Source organism: Chiloscyllium punctatum, chromosome 36 (assembly GCF_047496795.1).
Source record: "Chiloscyllium punctatum isolate Juve2018m chromosome 36, sChiPun1.3, whole genome shotgun sequence".
Taxonomy (NCBI): domain Eukaryota; kingdom Metazoa; phylum Chordata; class Chondrichthyes; order Orectolobiformes; family Hemiscylliidae; genus Chiloscyllium; species Chiloscyllium punctatum.
In genome coordinates, this window is record NC_092774.1 from 4,125,881 (window position 1) to 4,148,368 (window position 22,488).

The 22,488-nt window shown below is 43.4% G+C and overlaps 1 protein-coding gene and 1 long non-coding RNA gene across 7 annotated transcripts in view; one reads left to right on the forward strand and one right to left on the reverse strand.

Moving 5' to 3' along the window:
• The window catches only part of LOC140460184 (uncharacterized), a 54,316-nt gene that overhangs the window by 28,307 nt on the left and 3,521 nt on the right, over nt 1-22,488 (reverse strand). The window lies entirely within an intron of this gene.
• LOC140460183 (uncharacterized) overlaps nt 1-22,488 on the forward strand; it is a 40,132-nt gene that overhangs the window by 9,420 nt on the left and 8,224 nt on the right. For 4 of the 6 annotated variants that reach the window (XM_072554570.1, XM_072554571.1, XM_072554568.1 and 1 more), the window contains exons 2-10: nt 1,072-1,386; nt 2,591-2,896; nt 6,030-6,332; nt 6,424-6,741; nt 10,593-10,895; nt 10,987-11,304; nt 15,804-16,106; nt 16,192-16,509; nt 22,149-22,451. In XM_072554570.1, coding sequence (XP_072410671.1) covers nt 1,072-1,386; nt 2,591-2,896; nt 6,030-6,332; nt 6,424-6,741; nt 10,593-10,895; nt 10,987-11,304; nt 15,804-16,106; nt 16,192-16,509; nt 22,149-22,451 — 2,787 coding nt within the window. The remainder of the gene's footprint in view (nt 1-1,071; nt 1,387-2,590; nt 2,897-6,029; nt 6,333-6,423; nt 6,742-10,592; nt 10,896-10,986; nt 11,305-15,803; nt 16,107-16,191; nt 16,510-22,148; nt 22,452-22,488) is intronic. The other 2 variants (XM_072554572.1, XM_072554573.1) reach the window with 1 other exon arrangement.

A 22,488-nucleotide genomic window follows, 5' to 3' on the forward strand; every position in this document is an offset into this window, starting at 1 on the left:
TCTGTGACCTTCCCCCACCCTCCTCTCTGACCTATCACCTCCATCCCCACCCCCATTCACCTATTGTACTCTTTGCGACCTTCCCCCACCCTCCTCTCTGACCTATCACCTCCATCCCCCACCTCCATTCACCTATTGTACTCTCTGTGACCTTCCCCCACCCTCCTCTCTGACCTATCACCTCCATCCCCCACCTCCATTCACCCATTATACTCTTTGCTACCGTCTCCCCAGCAACCACCGTATCCCCCCCCCCCCCCCCCCCCCCCCCGCCCCCAACCCCATTTATCTCTCCATCCTGGAGGCTTCCTTCCCTCTATTCCTGATAAAGGGCTTTTGCCCAGAAGGTCGATATTCCTGCTCCTCGGATGCTGCCTGACCTGCTGTGCTTTTCCAGCACCACTCTGATCTAAACTCTGGTTTCCAGCATCTGCAGTTCTCACATTTGCCTCTTGTATCACAATCTGTCAGCTTCTCCCGATTGTGTGATCTGGTGCCAGTCCATGCAAGTCAACAGCTTTAACCATCTCAATCAGGGCAGGTTTTGAACTCACGGCCTGTTAGACAATATATTTCCACGAGTCCTGAATCCTTTCTTGCCCATATTGCTATTGCCTCCAGGTTAGAAATGTCACTTGTTTTGAATCTGTGGTATTTTAATTTCTCAATCAATGTCACCTCAAAACAATTATTACTATCACCATAATTTTGGAGCTAGATTCTTCCATTTATGTGAAGTACCATCTGGTGCTGTCAGTTCTATATGAAATTTTTCGATTAATTAATTAGTTTGTGTTTCCAATTCAATTTCTCGTCTGGAGGATGGTGGTTCAAACAGTGGAACACTCCAACAGTATCAGCTCAACTCTGAAATGAGTTTGAACACATGACCTTTTGATTTTGATGTGACCGTGAGACCAACTGAGCCACAGCTGATCTATAAATGTGTAAACTCTCTGTGTAAGAGTGTAATTGTTTTCAGAAGTAGCTGGTTGTAGCTTTAACACAATCTCTCCAGTTTCATCTAATTGCCATGAATTTATTTACTGGGTCTATCTATTTCTGTTTCAGATGTCCAGATCAAACCTGCAGTTTATGCTTCCAGTACTTACTGTGAGACAAGCTCCAACCAAGATGAGATCAGCCTCCTCTGTCTAGTCAAGGATTTTCAGCCCAAGAGCATCAATCAGAATTGGTCCAGTGACAATAGAGTGATCACAACTGGAGTAAATAACTATCCAGCAGTCTTGGGGCAAAATATGACGTACACAATGAGCAGTGTGCTCAAAGTCTCTGCATCGGATTGGAATGCCAACAAGGTCTACCATTGCAAAGCGGGTTACAAGTCAGATGAAATGGTGACAGCCGAGGTCAAAAAGCCGACACGTTAGTACAAGAGCTTACATACCATTCTAAACTGTACTAGGATCAGGGGATGAAGTTGGAAAGGAACCTTCAGCAACCAGTGAAGGAGGTTTCTGCCAAATAGACCACAAATGAATTCTTGTAGCCACAGAGTCTATCCTGACTTAACAGCAGTGCTGCTGGGAGCTAAGTAAAGAGCCATGAGAAATCACCCCAAACGACCCAAGGCAGGGCAACAATGTCATCGCCTGTGATGTCCCAATCCCAGCATTTAGTTCTGCTCAAGTCAGTGAAACTGAATATCGGGACTGGGGCAAAGGGGGGAGGGCTGGGGTGGTGGGGTTGTGACACACAGGAAACAAATCCCATAACTTTGTCCACTTTCTGATCCAGCTCCAATATTAGAGCCCTGCACCCACCCTTTAACATATCACCAACAAGATCCTGATTTAGAAAATCATACAGGAAAGGTCATTTAGCCCAATAAATCTGTGCCTGCATTATCAAAGATGCAAAATTGTTTCACTGCTCTGCTCTTTATCCACGATCCTCCCAATGTTTTGTATTCTCAATAATAATCCGTTTCTGTTTTGGAAAATACAGTTGAATCTGCTTCACCGGCCCCTTTCAGGAAAATTCAAACAAATTGTTATATTTCCAAAGGAAAACGTCCTCATGCCAACCTGGGTTTATTGTATCACTTATTACGAGTGATCTCCCTGGAAATGGAAACAATTCCTCTCCATCCTTTACTGGTTGTTTACCTGATTTCACACACACTCCCAAAATCTTGCAGTGTGGAAGCTCAGTCATTCAGATCAAAACAGAGATTCATAGATTTCGAGATGCTCTTGACATCAAGAGATATCTAGATAACATGATCATGGCATTGAAGGAGCTGCCGAGCCATGGCACATGAACAGGGGGAGTCCAGTCAGCTCCTTAAGACTGCTCCACCATTTCATTAGATCATGGGTGACCTCCACCTCAACTTCCAGTTACCTGCCTTTGTTCCAGGTCCCAGTAAAATGTGATACTTCACTTGGGAGACCGTAGATATGCTGCTAGCACTCTCTTACCCAGCTCACTTCACATTCATGGTCATTCTCATCAGGCTGTTTATTCCCAAGTGAATCAAAATCAATATGTGATGGTTTCTTTCGATGTTGGGGGAAGTCTGTTTCCAAAACAATCACATCATCTGAAATATTGTATCTTTCCACAGCTCAGGCTCCCCATGTCTTCTCTGTTGTTCCATCCCCGGAGGTTGTCTACAATCAAACTACTGCTGCCCTGGGGTGCATGCTATCTGGATTCTATCCTGACAGTGTCCAGGTTTCCTGGTTTAAAGCTGGAGTGCACCAATCGGGTACCAAACTCCCTTCCAAAAAGGAAAAAGGCAATATGTTTGAAACAATCTCTTACCTGACTGTACAGGTGGCAGATTGGAAGAAAGGGGATGAATACACTTGTGAAGTGATCCATGAGGCTACAGGCTTCAATACCAGGATCAACATGAAGTACCAAGAGGGTAAGTAGAGTCTGACGGGGAGAAAGAATACCCTGTTAGAAATTCAATCTCCTATTGACTGAATGCCTGAACACTTGAATTACTGTCCTTCATTGCAGGGAGAGGTGAGATGTTTAGTATTTTCTGTTTTGATATTAAAGTCACATCTGAGTGGAGTATTGTAATGTAATGTATGAAACAGGAAGACCACCTGGGTGGGGTTGCCTGCCCATTAAAACCCTCATTCCATGCTACTCGACGTAACTGCAGTAGAAAGAAAATCAGACGAGATATCAAATGGTCTTCTGAAACCATCCACAGTCCAAGTCACCTTCTGTTTCCTCCCAGTGCTACCCAAGTGCTGTTTCATCACAGAAATCTTTCCAATGCTGAATTTGAATGAATTACCATGATCTGTTTCGAAGATCTCCTGAGGGAGCTTGTCCATGACATAGGGGAGGAGAGGTAAACATGTATGACATTTAAATTTGTATTTCTTCCAATTCCAGGTGAAAAACCGACATGCCACAGTTGTCCTCCTTGCTCTTGTTCTGACTTTGTGCCAGTACTGCTCTACCACACTAACCTTAATGTGACCCTCAAAAACGGTGAAAAGCACCAATATAACTGTGCCCAACAAAGGTGTCAAATAAAGTTGTGAGCTCATTGTGAATGGAATTGACTGTTGAATTTTATTACAAGTCATCTGGCAGGTTCAAATCCCCAGCCCATGGAGTCTGTCAGAATGATAGTGTAAAGACTGTGAGAAGTGACAGCCCTGGTTAATGTTTCCCACTCCTTATTGAAATGGTCACTGTTTGGCGACCTGGACTGGTTTAGGTTGAAATGTCCTAATCTCACAGTTTGACCCTCACCACTAAGTTGAGAAGAATTTGACGATTATTTGTCACCCATGGGGGCCACCACCTTGATCTAATAAAGTAGGATTTGGTCTCTTACTTCAATGATGTTGGTCCTGAGGCAAGTTGGTAATTCAGGCCAGAAGGACTTATCTGGTGCCCTGTACAATCCGATAGGTTTTGGGTGGAAACACAGGACAGTAAAATTGGAGAAGTTCCCTTCGATCCTGGAGACTGACAATGGTCAATGAAAGGTTCTCAATGTTCACAAGGAATTCAAATTGCCAAAGCTCCTTTTAATGTCTCCATGAGGGAATGTGGAGTGAACTGCCCCTTACCCTGTGATTTCACCATTTTACAATGGTATGGGGAGTGCTTCCGACCCTGTGAGGATTGATTGTGGGAAAGCAAACATTAAGACTTGGTTACTAATAGAATGATCAATGATAACCTGGAAGGAAATTGCTCAACATCTTGTCTGAAAGGTGGGTGAGGGAAGCAGAACATCTGAAGCTAATAACAGGCGTGACCCTGTCAGACACTGTCCTGAACATCAGCTCAAACTGCAGCCAGAGGAGTCGGTACACAGTGTTCATGAATGGTTTTGACCAGGACACAGACAGAGTCATCATTCTCTCTGCAAGTATTAACTCAATATGATATAGACAGAGAACAATCAGTGTGGATCAAAGCAGATACCCCAGTTGTGGGGGTTTGCACAGTGAATGTTTTTGTAGACTGATTCTGCAGGATATCTGAAGTGATGGTGATCCTATGACAGGCAACTAAGAAGGACAGATGACAAATTCAATGAATCATTATTCTCCCAGTCTAATAGCTCTTGAACGAAATTAGAGAGGATGGGGAACATATTATATATAAATGATCACCAACCTCCAACAAGAGAGGACTTTTATTACTTCCTATGATACACCGGGTTTACTGTCCCAATGCAAAAATGAACCAACCTCCTTCACAGGCATGATCATCAGTGACATGTTGCACTTACATATCCTCCAATGTGATAAAACAGCCCAAGCTGGTAAAAAGCCAGAGAGGAATTGGTACTGAGCCAAAAAATGGTGGAATTAGGATGTGACCAAAAGCTTGGCCAGTAAGGTGGTTTTTAACAGTGTCTGGAAGGGGGAGAGAGAAAGAGAGAGAACAGGTCACTGAGGCTGGGGCAGTGAGTTCCACAGATTCGGATCTGGCCACCAATGTTTGGACAAAGGGAACAGAGGATTCACACCCCGAGTTGTACAGAGTTTCCAGTTTATTGTCGAGCTGAAGAAGATTACAGATAGAGGAAAGGCCAAGGCAATGGAACATTACGATGAGAATCATAAAACAGAAACTTCCAGGGCTGACCTGTATGAGAGGAAAAGTAAAGAACGATTTGCATTAATATATCGTTTTCACAACCACATGACATCATTAAGTGCTTCACAGCCAGTTAAGTATTTTAATGTGAAGTCACTCTTATAATGTAGGAAACACAGCAGCCAACCTGTACAGAATGACCCAGTGAGTGAGTGATAAAATTGACCAGAACATCAGCAGTAACCTTCCTGCTTTTCTGCAGAATAGTGCTCTGCCATATGTACCTTCCACTTGACACAGCAGTCAGGACCTCATTTTCATTTCTCATCCAAAGACAACACCTCTGACAGTGCAGCACTCCCTCTGGTCTGCCCTGAATTGCCAGCTTTGAGATTTGTACCCAAGTGGGATATGAGCCAACAATGCCAACACAGAGGTGCCAGCAACAGTGTTTGGTTGAAAGAAATGAGCTTCTTTTTGATTTGGTGTACTCGACATCAGGAATCAATCCACTGTCACACCCAGTGAAAACAAATTTGTTCAGTTGTTCATTTTGCTGAGCAGTTTGTATCTCTGTCTCACTCCATTTCACAAATCAGAGATTACACTTATTAATAGTGTTGTCTCTGAAAACTGCTCAGCCCACAACTCAATTACAGTCCTCACAGTGGATTCTTGATCACTTGGTAAACACATTCAAAATGGATCTGGCTCTTTCTTAATGCACTGATTGTACATTCTTGGTCAAAACTTACAAACTGAGAACCACAAAACATGTTTGAAATAACCCTTGGATTTTCTAATGATCAGGTATCTGCTCCAGATGTCCTGGATTAAAAACAATTCCAGTTCCAGGCCACTTCTGTCCCTATATTTCTTGTTTCTCATGACAGCTAAGCCTTCCTTAAACATCTGACACCTGCTGATACCGAAAAATGCCAATTCTTCTGAAATTTTTCCTTTCCCTTTCCCAGAAGTGTCTCTATTTCTCCAAAATCCTTCCATGCAAGAGGTTTGGATCAACAAGACTGCCACCCTGGTGTGTACAGCAGTCTGTTCTGATCCCAGCCAGGTCCGGATCATCTGGAATGTAAATGGGAAGCAGAGAAGTGAAGGGGTTATAGCTCAAGCACAGAAAGAGGAAGGTGCCCAATACATGGTCATCAGCCAACTCCGAACAACAGCAGAGCAGTGGGAGAACGGGATGGAGGTTGTGTGCTCTGCTCAAAGTGGTTCCTCCTCTTCTCCCGTGTCAAAACGAACAAGGAGCATAAAAGGTAGGCAAGTGAATGAAAAGTTATATCACTGACATTGCCAACCACAAAGGAAAATATTTAACACCATCTTTGTTTTGTTCATTGGTTCCAGTTCAGCCAAAAAGTCCCAAAGTCAGACTGCTGCCTCCTTCAGCCCAAGAGATCAAGAACCACAGCAGAGTTACACTCGAGTGTGTGATCACTGGATTTTACCCAGACAGCATACAGGTCTCCTGGGAGAAGGATGGCAGCCTGATCTCCTCCAACACCCCTGCTGGCCTCACTGCTCTGGAGCAGACAGAGACATTCAGTGTCAGGCACTATCTGAGTGTGAGCACAGAGGAGTGGTGGAAGGGCTCAGTCTTCACCTGTGCAGTGAGTCATCCACCCTCCAACTTTAACAGCAGGAAGGAGGTGAAGAATGTTCAAGGTAAGACCTCAGCCTGATGCCAAGATTGACATAATTCATCCTCATACAAACTCTCCTTCTGCCAGATCAAAAAGACAAAATTCTGTCCCTGGGTGTAGTTCCATATTTCCCATCGCAGGGCAATGACGGTGAAAATGTATGCCACCTAAATCATTAAGTCTTCCAGTTTGATTTAGGAACAGAACCCTTCCTGCATTTGTTCTCACAACATGGTGAGGTTCCTGTGTGAAGCTAACTTTGACATCATTCTCTCTGAAGGCAATATAAATGTGACCAACAAATGTATGGAATCCATTGATGGGTTGGTTGTGAATGAATCACATTGATCTGGTAAAAGACGGTTGTTCTATTGTAAAGATGTTGGTTGTCAGTGGAATTGCTGAGAGAGAACACAAGAAATCTACTGGGCCCAATACGGTCCAGTAAACTTTGAGAACAGTTTGACTGTTGAAATGTGAAGTATTCTATTCAAATTGGAATTAGAATTCGAGTTAGTTTTATTGACATGTGCACTCGAATGAGTACAGTGAAATATTTGCAATGTAGCTGCTTATGCCGCCATCTTATATACAGGAGACCTAGGTACAGATACTTAAGTCTTTGTTATAGAATAGAAAGATGAATAAATAAAGTCTACCAGAGGAAGGGAAAGGTTTTGAGAATGGAATAGTGTAGGTTAGACGGGCTTCAGATGGGTCTCACAGACCAGCGCAACATTGAGGGCCAAAAGGCCTGTTCTGTACTGTAATATTCTGTTCTATGTTCTGAAAAATACTCGAATTACTCAATGTCCAGCATAAGAATAAAAAGTTTTTTAAAAGTACCCAAGCTACTTTTCTCCAAGTCAGCCTCCAGACCACACTGGGCTTCCAGTCTGCAAGGGCCTCCCCCTCCCCCCCCACCCCCGGTGGTGACCTGCAGTCCAGGACTTGCTCGTGGGACTTGCCTTCTCCCTCTGGTCTCCAGTCTAGGGCTTGCCCCGGGGACCTGCGTCCAGTACTCTTGGCCTCCAGTCCAGGACTCATCTCCCCATGACAGCCTCCAGTCCAGGACTCATCTCCCCATGATCCCCTCCAGTCCAGGACTCATCTCCCCATGATGGTCTCCAGTCCAGGACTCATCTCCCCATGACTCCCTCCAGTCCAGGACTCATCTCCCCATGATGCCCTCCAGTCCATGACTCATCTCCCCATGATGGCCTCCAGTCCAGGACTCATCTCCCCATGATGGTCTCCAGTCCAGGACTCATCTCCCCATGATGCCCTCCAGTCCAGGACTCATCTCCCCATGATGCCCTCCAGTCCAGGACTCATCTCCCCATGACTCCCTCCAGTCCAGGACTCATCTCCCCATGATGCCCTCCAGTCCAGGACTCATCTCCCCATGATGCCCTCCAGTCCAGGACTCATCTCCCCATGATGGCCTCCAGTCCAGGACTCATCTCCCCATGATGGCCCCCAGTCCAGGACTCATCTCCCCATGATGGTCTCCAGTCCAGGACTCATCTCCCCATGATGCCCTCCAGTCCAGGACTCATCTCCCCATGACAGCCCCCAGTCCAGGACTCATCTCCCCATGATGCCCTCCAGTCCAGGAGTCACCTTCGCCTGATGACCTCTGGTCTAGAACTCACAGAAGGACTTGCTTCCCGTGCCGTCCTGGTCTCAGACTCTACCCCTGTGCCGTCCTGGTCTCAAACCCACCTCCAGGTCTTGCCAACGACGCCCTCCAGTCTGGGAATCATCTTCTCCATTCCTCTGGGTAAGTTCAGAAGTTAAAAGTTTTGGAAGAAACAAAAACTGCAGCAAAGAGAAGGGAAAGAGAAAAGGAACTGGTGGAGCAGAGGAGCTCCAGCTGGAGTGTCCACTCTGCTGCCATCTTGCCGATGTACCCCATTACCCAGTTATTGACTGCAGTCCATTACACTTCAATCCTCACAAAATAGTCAGCTCACAAAGTTTATGGGTTTTGAGGAACAAATGAAATTGAACCTCGTTTGCTGAACAGTATCAGGATTTTACAACAATAAGGCGTCTTCTCCACTACTCTGAGAGCTTATATGCTGAGAGATCACTGATCATTAGGGATGGGTTAGATGGTGACATTTGATCATTTATGAAGGTAGGGTTAAGCAGTTTACAAATATCAGAATATTTCTCATTACCAATGTGAATATTAAATCCAAGCTGTCAAATTGCTGACCACACCCAATGTTTATACACACTGCCTATGGATTGTGTACATTAAACCAATGATTACAACTTACTGACAACAGACTGTGATTAACTTCAATGTAATCAATCTCTCAATTTGTCAATATTTTTGACTTGGAACTGTTCAGTATCATACGTAAAAAGTGAGGAGGGGAGAGAAACCAAAGCCATCTCAAGGGAATAAAAATCATGTTCTTGTTGGACACTGTGTGTTGAATGTCATTCGAAAATGCAGCCAGGGAGTTGATTCTCAAAGGTCATTAAGGACTTCATCTTGATGAAATAACAGTTATGTTTTACATTGCATTCAACAGTTAACATCATTATATATAAGGGAGTTGTGATTTTTGGTGCAATGTGCCTGGAAAGTGTTCAGAACACGTGCTGAGTGTGGGATATCTGAAATGACAACGAGCGTTTGGAAATTTAGTAGCAATGGGGAAAATGTGTGAAGTGTTTGGTCAACCATCCACTTCCTACTCCCACAACTCAGACATGCCAGTGTGGGGCAGGATGTACATGCTTTATCCAAATGACTCCCAAACAGTTGCAAAAGGGGGATCTTTGACACTCCCTCTGAGTTTGAGGGCTGTTCTGTTTGTTCCAAATTAATCATCTTCCTTCACAGAGTGTTACCTACAATAAGCTGCCATTCAGGATAAGATCCTAAGGTGTTGCACTGGAGAGTTATCAATCGGAAATTGACACTCAGCCAATGGAGCAGATATCAGGGAGAAGGAATAGTTTTGAAGGAGCACCTTACAGGACTGAGAGTTGGACATGTAATCATGATTCAGGGATGGATTTCTAGAAGTCAGGGCCTCAGTGCCTGAAGGAACATCTGCCAGTACTGGAGTGAAAAGCGTGGGAGATGTAGAAAGGGTCAGATTTGCAGGAATGGAGAGTTCATTGACACATGTGCAGCTGATAAGTGTGACAGACATAAGGAGATGGGAGACTAAGGAAAGGCATAAACACAAGGATAAGCATTTTCAAATTGAGACATTCCAAGGCTGGTTCGAAAAGAGGTGAGAGGTCCTCATTGCTTCAATCTGCTCAATGTCACAAATCAGGGACTGGGCTGGAGGTGCTTTCAGTGAATAAGCCATTTTTCCGTTGTATCTTTTGCGAAGCATCTGCATTTATCTCACTGCATTTCACAAGAGTTTCCAATTTATTAACATTGTGACAGTTACATGTTGTCCAAACCCACAACTTAATCACAGTCCTCATTGTGAATCTATTGGTCATAGTCACAGCAAATGCATTCAAAGAGGACGTAGCAGGATCTTGATGCTCTGATTATGTTTTCGCAGTCAGAGTGCAAGCCAAGGACTATGTGACAACGTTTAAACAATCTTGAGATTATCTAATGTTCAATTCAATGTGAGATTAACTGGTGTGTGATTTCATCCAGTATCAGCTGATGATTTTGCACATTATAAAGTACTGAAGACAAAATTCTCCTCTGTGCTGATCTGTCACCATTTCTCATCAACAGCAAAATCTCTATTAACATTCTGAATCCTCCTGACACCTCCTGTCCTGTCAGTCTCCTACCACATTTGCTGTCCTGGCATGTCACTCCCGACACAAAACAATTTCAATTCTTCTGAACTTTTCCTTTCCCATTCCCAGAAATATCAGTTTTTATTCGCAATCCTTCTAAGGAAGAGGTTTGGATCAACCGGACTGCTACTGTGTTGTGTACAGCAGTCTGTTCTGATCCCAGCCAGGTCCGGATCACCTGGAATGTGAATGGGAAGCAGAGAAGTGAAGGAATTACAACGCAACAGCAGAAAGAGGAAGGCACCCAATACACGGTCATCAGCCATCTCCAAACCACAGCAGAGGAGTGGGAGAGTGGGGTGGAGTTTGTGTGCTCTGCTCAAAGTGGTTCCTCCTCTTCTCCCACGTCAAAACGAACAAGGAGCATAAAAGGTAGGCAAGAGAATGAAAAATTATATCACTGACATTGCCAACCTCAAAGGAAAATGTTTAACACCATCTTTGTTTTGTTCATTGGTTCCAGTTCAGCCAAAAAGTCCCAAAGTCAGACTGCTGCCTCCTTCAGCCCAAGAGATCAAGAATCACAGCAGAGTTACACTCGAGTGTGTGATCACTGGATTTTACCCAGACAGCATACAGGTCTCCTGGGAGAAGGATGGCAGCCTGATCTCCTCCAACACCCGTGCTGGCCCCACTGCTCTGGAGCAGACAGAGACATTCAGTGTCAGGCACTACCTGAGTGTGAGCACAGAGGAGTGGTGGAAAGGCTCAGTCTTCACCTGTGCAGTGAGTCATCCACCCTCCAACTTTAACAGCAGGAAGGAGGTGAAGAATGTTCAAGGTAAGTGCTGGACCTGACTCCAACATTGACACACTTGTCTCTTCATTACTATAACCTGTAATTGGGCCAGTCATGTTTAATGCTAACAGTAATGATGTACATTATTGTAGTTATGTGAATGGGAAACTAATCTTAAGATCAGGGTAACTGAAGAAAGAAAAACACAATTGTTCTTTGTGTAACTCCTTCCACAATTTCCGATTCCAAAGCACTTTACAATGCAGCCAACAAGGAATTTTTTGAAGTTTAATGACTATTGTGGTGCATGATACCTGCCAATTAATTGCACACACAGTGTTCAGATGAACAGGAAAGGGAGTTTTACTGCTGTCGTATTATCCAGGGCATAAATGGGATCTCCCAGTTGTCATCTTCAAGTTAGTGGCTGTGGGATCTTCTTGTTTCACTTGACATGACAGACAAGGCATTGCCACATCCAACAGCACTGCCTCAGTGTTGACACTGATGTGTTGCATTGATTATACACTCAATGACACAGAGTGGGCTTTGGACACACACAACTTTCTGATCTAGATGAGAAAGTCCCACCAAGAAGGTAAAGCTGAAATGTTAGCTAATTAGCCACAGAACTGAGATCAACTCCCTCCAAAGTACTTTGATAGTCTGGCTTTACATAAAGTCTGGAAATAAAAAGTTAACATCAGTGAAAGGGACTGGGAAGTTTACTTGGACTCTTGCCTACCAAGACCCTTTGTGACTGCAGGAAAGGTAATGGGGCATGGCCTAAAACTGTGGTGCCATATGGGGAGTGTCTAAAGTTTAACTCAGCTCCTACTTGTTCCTTTTCTCATGCCTTCCAAATATTGATTTGTGAATATTGCATTTCATTGAACTGCCCTGATCTGCTTCCACAGCCTCCCGAGAGAACCAGCTCCACAGTTTGATTTCTCAGTGAAATATTGGTTCCCCATTTTAGTTCTGAATTGACCCCTGACCCACGTAAAGTGCAGGGCATCTCCTCTAATCTGACTATTCTGGTCAAGGTCCAAAAGCTTGCCATGGTTTACATGGTGGTGTGCCTTGAATTTCCTAAATAAACAGGGTGTGGCAGAATTCAGGGGCTGGGTGGAGCTCCCACATTCCCAGCACAAGGACTGGGAGGTGAAAATGTACAAATCTTAAATCTGCAACTCTTCCTGTTCCAGGTGGAAATACAAATCTTCCCGTTCCAGGTGGAAATGCTGCTTGCTCTTGCCCTCCTTGCTCTTGTTCTGGGTGTATGCCAAGGTTCCTGTTTCAGACTAATTTAAACCTGACACTCCCTGATGGTGCACAACACCAATATAAATGCCACCAACAAATCTGTGAAATAAAGTGATTGATCATGAATCAAATGGTCCATTGAATTTTATTGCAAATTGTTTGGGTTGCAAATCAGTCTGTGGTGACTGTCTTAATTAAAGTATGCAAACATGGAAGAGATACAGACCTATCTGAAATTCTCCCAACCAATCCAATCCTTATCGATACAGTCATTTTGTTTTGTAACCTTGACCAGGCCAGTTTGGATTGGATTCAGCCTCACAGCTTGACCATTACCTCTCTGGTCTGATTCTAGTAGCCAAGACTTACAATGTATCATCTGACTCAGAAAGACTGCAGAATTGGAAATGGGTGAAAGGGATGGACAGGGATACAGCAGCCAGATATCTTCAATTGAACCAGTACGTTCAACCCTTTCACTGATGTGGTGCTGAGAAAGGTTAAAGAAGCAGAACACAGAAATTCAAATTCAGCAAGTGGAGGGTGAGATTCCTGTGTAGTAGAAATGAAAATAATATCGTTTGTCCGTCTCCTGGAACAATATTAGTCAATGACAGGGCACTCCGTGTCCACAAGAAGGATGCTGGTGGAATCCTTTTTTAAAATAATTTTTAGGAATGATATATTGAATTAGTTACAATCACCCAATAATATCAGCATTTCTCAATTTCACTCATTGAGGCTTTATTATTGGAGGTAACCTGTAATGGGGGGGCTGTGAAATGTTCAGACATGGCCATAGTGGAAGGTAGGAATGAGCAACTCATAAACATGAGAATGTTTGAATTCAACACAGTGCAAAACAAAACTCAGTCTAAAATCATTGACTGCACATCAAAATATGTTTTTAAAACTTTCGACGATATCCTATGACAGGCCTGAACACAATCAATCTCAATCCATCAGTAAGTTGAAAGGAAATTAGTTTTTATTCTATGACAGGATGTGACCATTGCTTGTTAAGGCCAGCCTTTGTAGCTTAATCCTAATTGTCCTTGGTAATTGTGAGCAGCCTTCTTGCACATATGACCATCCAGTTGCTTTTTAAATGTTGTAATTGTACCAGTCTCCACCAATTCCTCTGGAAGCTCATTCCATACAAGCACCACCCTCTCCGTGAAAAAGTTACCACTCAGATCCCTTTTGAATATTTTCCCTCTAGTTCTGTACTCCCCCACCCCAGGGAAAAGACTTGACTATTGACTCTATCCATGCCCCTCATGATTTTATCAACATCCATAAGCCTCTGAAGCTCCACTGAAAACAGCCCCAGCCCATTCAGCCGCTCCCTATAGCTCAAACCCTCCAACCCTGGCAACATCCTTATAAATATCTTCTGAACCAATAAGTGTTCACTGTATGTTTTAATAAAAGGCCAGGGGGAGAAGCAAGAACCTTGTAAATTCAAAACGTGCTTATTCCTGTCAGGCTGACACTGTGTGCTGAACATCAACTGAGGAAATCCAGTGGATCCCAGTGTTCCCTGATGGTTTTGGCCCAGACCCAAGTATGAATTGTATTTAAATAGTGCCTTGAATACAGTGAAGTGTATCAATCTGCTTCACTTCAAACATACAGAAGAAAAATGTTAGGTCACGACGCAGTGACAGCAGTGTGTTCTGTGTCCAAAGTACACTGCAACATCTCAACAAGCCTCCATCCCAGAAATGTCTCCCAGCTGGAAGGTCAAAGAACAGTGCCCCGTCAATTCCCCTCCCAGCCACACACCGTCTGACCTCCAACTACATTGAAACTTCATAAATGTTGCACAGTCACAATTCAGGAACTCATTTCATAACAGCTAGACTGGAGCTCGACCTACCCCAGATGTACTGCAGCTTACCACCACACCTTCCAGGACAGTTAAGGATGGGAAGCAAATGCTGAAAAAGCACTCTCATATACCAGCATGGATGGAGGTGTGGTTAATGGACAGAAAGCAAAGGGATAAGAGAAAAACCAGGTGGCTGCAGCTATTCACGATCTGTATCACTGACATAGATGAAGAGAGAGTTGTAGGCCTGCTAAAGATTACCGAGATAGGAGGATGTGAGACAACAGAGACATTTGAACAAAGATACACCATGTAAAATTGAGGCAATCCTAGCTCAGTGCGACTGGAAAAGAGACATTGATTCAGTATGTTCCACGTCACAACATGATGCACAGAATCATAAGAAGCCTGTGAATAAACAAGGAGAAAGTGAGGACTGCAGACCCTGGAGATCAGAGTCAAGAGTGTGGTGCTAGAAAAGCACAGCAGGTCAGGCACTATCTGAGGAGCATCGACATTTTGGGCATAAGCCCTTCAAACAAGTCTTGATTCAATTGTTCCTTTATCTGATGAGTTCATATCTGTCTCTCTTACTGCCCTTCATAAATCACAGATGCCTTGTATTAACATCGTCACATCAAAAAGTCACTCACACCCACAGCTCAATTGCAGTCCCCACTGTGAATGCACTGACCATACTTACAGGGAACAGATTACAATGATTTCTGCCGTGTTCTTTTTGCCTGCACAATGTTTTCTTGATCAAGATGTAAAATCAAAGAAATGCAAGATAATGTTTCAACTGTCCTGGGAATTTTTAATGTTGATTTACTCCCACGAAGAATGATCTCATTGCAAAATGTACAATTCAGACAAGCTGGACAGAGAATTCTGGAGCAACTCTGTAGTTCAGGCAGCAACCGCAGAGAGAGAAACAGAATTAAAGTTTCCAGTCTGGGATGAACTGTTCTGAAGGAGACCAAAGGGTCATGGTCTCAGGATACAGGGTCGGCCATTTTGGACTGAGATCAGAAGAACTTTCTTCAGAGGGAGGTCAAATTCTCTGCCCCAAAGATTGGAGAGGTCATTGTCACTGAATACAGTTAACAAGGAAATAGATATTCTGGGGGCTAAAGGTGTCAATGGGTATTAGAAGAGAAGGGGAATGACATTGAGATAGAGGATCAGCATGATCAGACTGAATGACCAAAATGGCCTGATTCTGCTCCAAGTTTCTATTTCTTATATTTCAGCTTCAGTACAGATTCATTCAATATCAGCTGGAGATTTTACAGGTTAAAAAGGATTCAAAATTAAATTCCGTCTTGTCCTTACTTCATATTGATCATGGTCAATGCAAAACTGTCTTAAGTAAAATTGTGAGGGTTACTGACAACAACCAATAGCCATTCTTCTGAGGTTTTTCCTTTCTTATTCCCAGAAATGTCTATATTTATCCGAAATCCTTCTATTGTGGAGGTTTGGATCAATAAGACTGCTACTGTGGAGTGTGCAGTGGTCTGTTCTGATCCAAGCCAGGTTCAGATCTCCTGGGAAGTGAGCGGTAAGAAGAGACATGAAGTGATTAAGACTCAGCGGCTAATACAAGAAGGAATCTTACCCACGGTCATCAGTCAACTCCAAACCAGTGTTGAGGAGTGGGAGAGTGGGGTCGATTTTGTCTGCTCTGCCCAAAGTGCTCCCTCCTCCTCCACTGTGTCAAAACGAACAAGGAGCTTAAAAGGTCAGTAAGAGACTAAAAAAAATACGATGACCTGGTCAACCTCAAAGGAAAGAGTTTAATACCTTCTTTTGTCTGTTGGTTCCAGCTCCACCAAAAAGTCCCAAAGTCAGACTGCTGCCTCCTTCAGCCCAAGAGATCAAGAATCACAGCAGAGTTACACTCGAGTGTGTGATCACTGGATTTTACCCAGACAGCATACAGGTCTCCTGGGAGAAGGATGGCAGCCTGATCTCCTCCAACACCCGTGCTGGCCCCACTGCTCTGGAGCAGACAGAGACATTCAGTGTCAGGCACTACCTGAGTGTGAGCACAGAGGAGTGGTGGAAAGGCTCAGTCTTCACCTGTGCAGTGAGTCATCCACCCTCCAACTTTAACAGCAGGAAGGAGGTGAAGAATGTTCAAGGTAGGTGCTGGACCTGACTCCAACATTGACACACTTGTCTCTTCATTACTATAACCTGTAATTGGGCCAGTCATGTTTAATGCTAACAGTAATGATGTACATTATTGTAGTTATGTGAATGGGAAACTAATCTTAAGATCAGGGTAACTGAAGAAAGAAAAACACAATTGCTCTTTGTGTAACTCCTTCCACAAGTTCAGAACTCCAAAGCACTTGACAATACAGCCAATCCTGGTATTTTGGAAGTATAATGACTCTTCTAATGCATGGTACAGTCAATTACTTTGCACCCAGCAATGTTCAGACAATCAGGAAAGACAGCTTTATTGCTTTTGTTTGAAGAGTGTTGTATTATCTAAGATATGGATGAGATCTCCCAGTTCTTGTCTTCAAGTTAGTGGTTGTGGGATCTTCTTGTTCCACTTGATTGGGCAGACATAGCATTGCCACATCCAGCAGTGCAGCATTGCCTTAGTATTGATACCGATGTGTTGTACAGATTGAGAGTGGTCTTTGGACACATGTAACCTAGTAATCTGGATGAGAACGTTCGACTAAGGAGTTAAAGCTGAAATGTTCAGCTAATAATCCAGAGAACTGATATGAATGCTCTCCAAGACATTTTGACAATCTGAATTCATATTAAGTTTGGAAATGAAAAAGTTGACATCAGTAAAATAGACTGGGAAGTTTACTTTAACTCTTACGTGACTAGACTCTCTGTGACTGCAGGAAATGGGTCATGGTATGAAACTGTAGCAGCACATGATAGTGTCCAAAGTTCAAGTCAGCTGCTACTTGTTCCTTTCCTACTGCCTCCAAAATATTGACTTGTGCAAGAAATCTTTCAGCATCTACTTACATTGTTGCCATGATCTGCTTTTGTCATTTCCCATGAGAACCTGCTCCAGAAGTTGACCACTCATCAAAATATTGGTTCCCCATTTTAGTTCTGAATTGACCCCTGACCCACATCCAGGGCAAGTCCTCTAGTCTGACTATTCTGCTCAAGGCGTGAAAGCTTGAGTTTGCATTTAAATAGTGCCTTGAATAGAATGAAGTTTAGCAAAATGCTTCATTTCAAAAAGAGAGGATAAAAATGTTGGACCAAGACACAGTGTCAGCAGTGTGTTCTGTATACAAAAGGCATTGTTGAATGGACAGGAAGCAAGGTGCAGGGATAAGAGAAATACCAGTTGGCTGCAGCTATTTACAATTTACATCACTGACTTGGAAAAAGAGAGAGTTTTAGGTCTGGCAAAGGTTACAGAGATAGAAGGACGTGAGACTACAGAGACATTTGAACAAGGATACCACATTTAAAATTGAAGTAATCCCAGTACCTGGAAAAGAGACATGCACATTGATTCAGCATCCAAGATGGAGGATGGGAAAAATTTCTGGCTGTAACAGGCTGCTCCTTTTTTGAGGTGTTTCAGGTGTTAGAGGTGATTTCCTCGAATTCCAGGAGCAGCAGTGGCTGTTTGATATGCTGTTGGATTGTTTTGGAACTTTGGAGAGAAGAAAAGTCAAAACAACAGCAGTTTTCAAAGGGGAGGAAAAGACAAAGGCAGCACATGGTAAGGCAGTGCAGGAGAGAGAGAGAGAGAGAGAGAGAGAGAGAAACCCACGCCACTCCGTGAGACAGCAGTGAAACTGCGCAGTTACTGTCTTTGCTGTTTGAATTAACAAACAGTGAGATGTACAACTGATCTTGGAGGAACCTGTTTGGGAGAGGTGACAGCACAGAAACAGATAAGTAAATAGATTTAAGTGTCGTCTTACAGTAAGTCTTCAGTTGTGAGTAAGAGTGGGTTCTTTCTTGATTATATGTTTTATTGAGATATGTCTCTTGATTAAACTTAAACATAGAAGCCATAAGTATTAAGTTAGCCTGGAGCAGTGTTTTGTAGAGGAATAAGACAAAGTTATTTTCTGGATCTGTAGATAGAAAAAAGCAAAAATGGCCTTTAGTAGAATGATGTGCTTTTCTTGTCGGATGTGGGAGTTTACGGAGAGTTTACGTGTTACTGAGGATTATATCTGCAATAAATGCTGTTGGTTGCAAATCGTATCAGATCGAATGGATCGGTTGGAGAGACAGTTAGAGGCAATGAGGAATTAACAAGAGCAAGAGGGTGTGATGGTTAGCTGTTATAGGAAGGGAGAAAAGTTGCAAATACAGTCACATAGATGGGTTAACTCCAGGAAAGGTAGGCAGGTAATGCATGGGTCTTTTGTGGCTATCCCCATTTCAAATAAGTATGCTGTTTTGGAAAATGTAAGGGGTGATGGATTTTCAGGGGATTGTAGCACAAACAGCAAGTTTCTGGTATTGAGACTGGCTCTAATGCAATGAGGGGTACGTCGGGTTCCAAGCGATCGATTGTGTTCGGGGATTCTCTAGTCTGAGGCTCAGACAGATGTTTCTGTGGCCAGTAGCAAAACATCAGAATGGTGTGTTGCCTCCCTGGTGCCAGGATCAAGGATGTCTCAGGGAGGATGCAGAATGTTCTTAAGGGGGAGAGAGCCCAGTAGGAGATCATTGTACACATTGGAACCAACGACATAGGAAGGGAAATGGATGAAATTCTGAAGAGAGAATATAGAGAGTTAGGCAGGAATGTAAAAAGGAGGTCCTCAAGAGTAGTAATATCTGGATTACTTCTGTGCTATGAGCAAGTGAGGATAGGAATAGGAGGATAGAGCAGATGAATGCTTGGCTGAAGAGCTGGTGCATGGGAGAAGGAGTCACATTTTTGGGACATTGTAATCTCTTCTGAGGTAGAAGTGACCTGTACAAGAAGGACGGATTAAACCTGAATCGGAAGGGGGATAATATACTGGCAGGGTGATTTGCTCGAGCTTCTTGGGCGGATTTAAACTAGTAAGGTGGGAGTTGGGACCCAGGGAGATAGTGAGAAAACAGATCAATCTGAGATTGGTACAGTTGAGAACAGAAGCGAGTCAAACAGTAAGGGCAGGCAGGGACAAAGCAGAGAACAAGGTAGGACTGATAAATTTAACTGCATTTATTTCAATGGAAGAGGCCGAATAGGGAAGGCAGATGAACTCCGGGCATGGTTAGGAACATGGGACTGGGATATCATAGCAATTACAGAAACATGGCTCAGGGATGGACAGGACTGGCAGCTTCACATTCCAGGATAAAAACATTATAGAAAGGACCGAAAGGGAGGCAAGAGAGGAGGGGGAGTGGCTTTTTTGATAAGGGATAGCATTACAGCTGTACGCGGGTGGATATTCCCACAACTACATCCTGGGAAGTTAATTGGATTGAACTGAGATATAAGAAAGGGATGATCACCATATTGGGATTGTATTATGGAACCCCTCATAGTTAGCGGTAAATTGAGAAACAAATTTGTAAGGAGATCTCAGTTATCGTAAGAATAATAGAGTGGTTATGGTAGGGGATTTTAACTTTCCAAACAAAGACTGGAACTGCCATTGTTTTAAGGGTTGAGATGGAGAAGAATTTATTAAGTGTGTACAAGAAAATCTTCTGATTCAGTATGTAGATGTATCAACGAGAGAAGGTGCAAAACTTGACCTACTCTTAGGAAATAAGGTAGGGCAGGTGACTGAGGTGTCAGTGGGGAAGCACTTTGGGGCCAGCGGCCATAATTCTATTAGTTTTAAAATTGTGATGGAAAAGGGTAAAGAAGTTGAAGTTCTAAAATGGAGGAAAGCTAATTTTGATGGTATTAGGCAAGAACTTTCAAAAGCTGATTGGGGCAGATGTTCGAAGGTAAAGGGATGGCTGGAAAATGGGAAGCCTTCAGAAATGAGATCACAAGAGTCCAGAAACAGTATATTCCTGTTAGGGTAAAAGGCAAGGCTGGTAGATGTAGGGAATGCTGGATTCAGGGTTTGGTTGAGAAAAAGAAGGAAGCGTATGTCAGGTATAGACAGGATAGATCGAGTGAATCCTCAGAAGAATAGAAAGGCAGTTGGAGTATACTAAAGAGGGAAATCAGGAGGGCAAAAAGGGGAAATGAGATAGCTTTTAGCAAATAGGTTGAAGGAGAATCCAAGGGGTTTTTATGAATACATTAAGGACAAAAGGGTAATGAGGGAGACAATAGGACCTCTCAAAGATCAGCAAGTCAACCTTTGTGTGGAGTCGCAGGAGATATGGGAGATACTAAACGAGTATTTCGCATCAGTGTTCATTGTAGAAAAGGACACAGAAGACATAGAATGTAGGAAAATAGATGGTGACATATTGAAAAATGTCAATATTACAGAGGAGGAAGTGCTGGATGTCTTGAAATGCATAAAATGGATAAATTCCCAGGACCTGATCAGGTGTTATATGATCGATAGTCACAGGTGAGGTGCTGGAAGATTGGAGGTTGGTTAACGTGGTGCTACTATTTAAGAAAGGTGGTAAGGACAAGCCAGGGAACTATAGACCGGTGAGCATGACTTTGTTGGTGGGCAAGTTGTTGGATGGAATCCTGGGGGACATGATGTACATATTTTTGGATAGGCAAGGACTGATTAGGGATAGTCAACATGATTTTGTGTGTGTAAATTCATGCCTCACAAACTTGATTGAGTTTTTTGAAGATTTAACAAAGAGGATTGATGAGGGCAGAACGGTAGATGTGATCTATATGGACTTCAGGAAGGCGTCCAACAAGGTTCCTCATGGGAGACTGGTGAGCAAGGTTAGATCTCATGGAATACAGAAAGAACTCGCCATTTGGATACAGAACTGGCTCAAAGGTAGAAGACAGAGGGAGGTGGTGCAAGGTTGCTTTTCAGACTGGAAGCCTGTGACTAGTGGAGTGCCACAAGGATTGGTGCTGGGTCCACAACCTTTCTTCATTTATATAAGTCATTTGGATGTGAGCATAAGAGGTACGGTTAGTAGGTTTGCAGATGACACCAAAATTGGAGGTGTAGTGGACAGCAAAGAAGGTTTCCTCAGAATACAACGTGATCTTGACCAGATGGGCTAATGGACTGAGAAGTGGCAGATGGAATTTAATTTAGATAAATGTGAGGTGCTGCATTTTGGGAAAACAAAACTTAGCAGGACTTATACACTTAATGGTAAGGTCCTAGGGACTGTTGCTGAACAAAGAGACCTTGGAGTGTAGGTTCGAAAAGTTACTCACACCCACTGCTGAATCGTAGGAGAGCAAGGGGTCATGGTCTCAGCATACAGGGTAGGCCATTTTGGACTGAACTGAGAAGAACTTTCTTCAGAGGCTGGTGAACCTGTGGAGTTCTCAGAATCCTCAGAAAGCTAGCGAGGTCGTGTCACTGAACAGAGTTAACCAGAAAATAAAGGTTAAGGGTATAAATGGGAATGGGAAGAGAGAAGGGAAATGGCATTGAGATAGAGGATCAGCATGATCAGACTGAATGAACCAAATGGCATGTTCCTGCTCCAAGTTTCTATTTTTAACGTTCGAGCTGCAGTGTAGCTTCATTCAATATCAGCGGGAGATTTTACAGGTTAAAAAGGATTCAAACTTAAATTCCGTCTTGTCCTTACTTCATCTTGATCATGATCAATGCAAAACTGTCTTAAATAAAATTGTGAGGGTTACTGACAACAACCAATAGCCATTCTTCTGAGGTTTTTCCTTTCTTATTCCCAGAAATGTCTATATTTCTCCGAAATCCTTCTATTGTGGAGATTTGGATCAATAAGACTGCTACTGTGGAGTGTGCAGTGGTCTGTTCTGATCCAAGCCAGGTTCAGATCTCCTGGGAAGTGAGCGGTAAGAAGAGACATGAAGGGATTAAGACTCAGCGGCTAATACAAGAAGGAATCTTACCCACGGTCATCAGTCAACTCCAAACCAGTGTTGAGGAGTGGGAGAGTGGGGTCGATTTTGTCTGCTCTGCCCAAAGTGCTCCCTCATCCTCACCGATGTCAAAGCAAATACGTGGAGTAAAAGGTAGGCAATCAGATCAGAACTTAAATACCTGAACTTG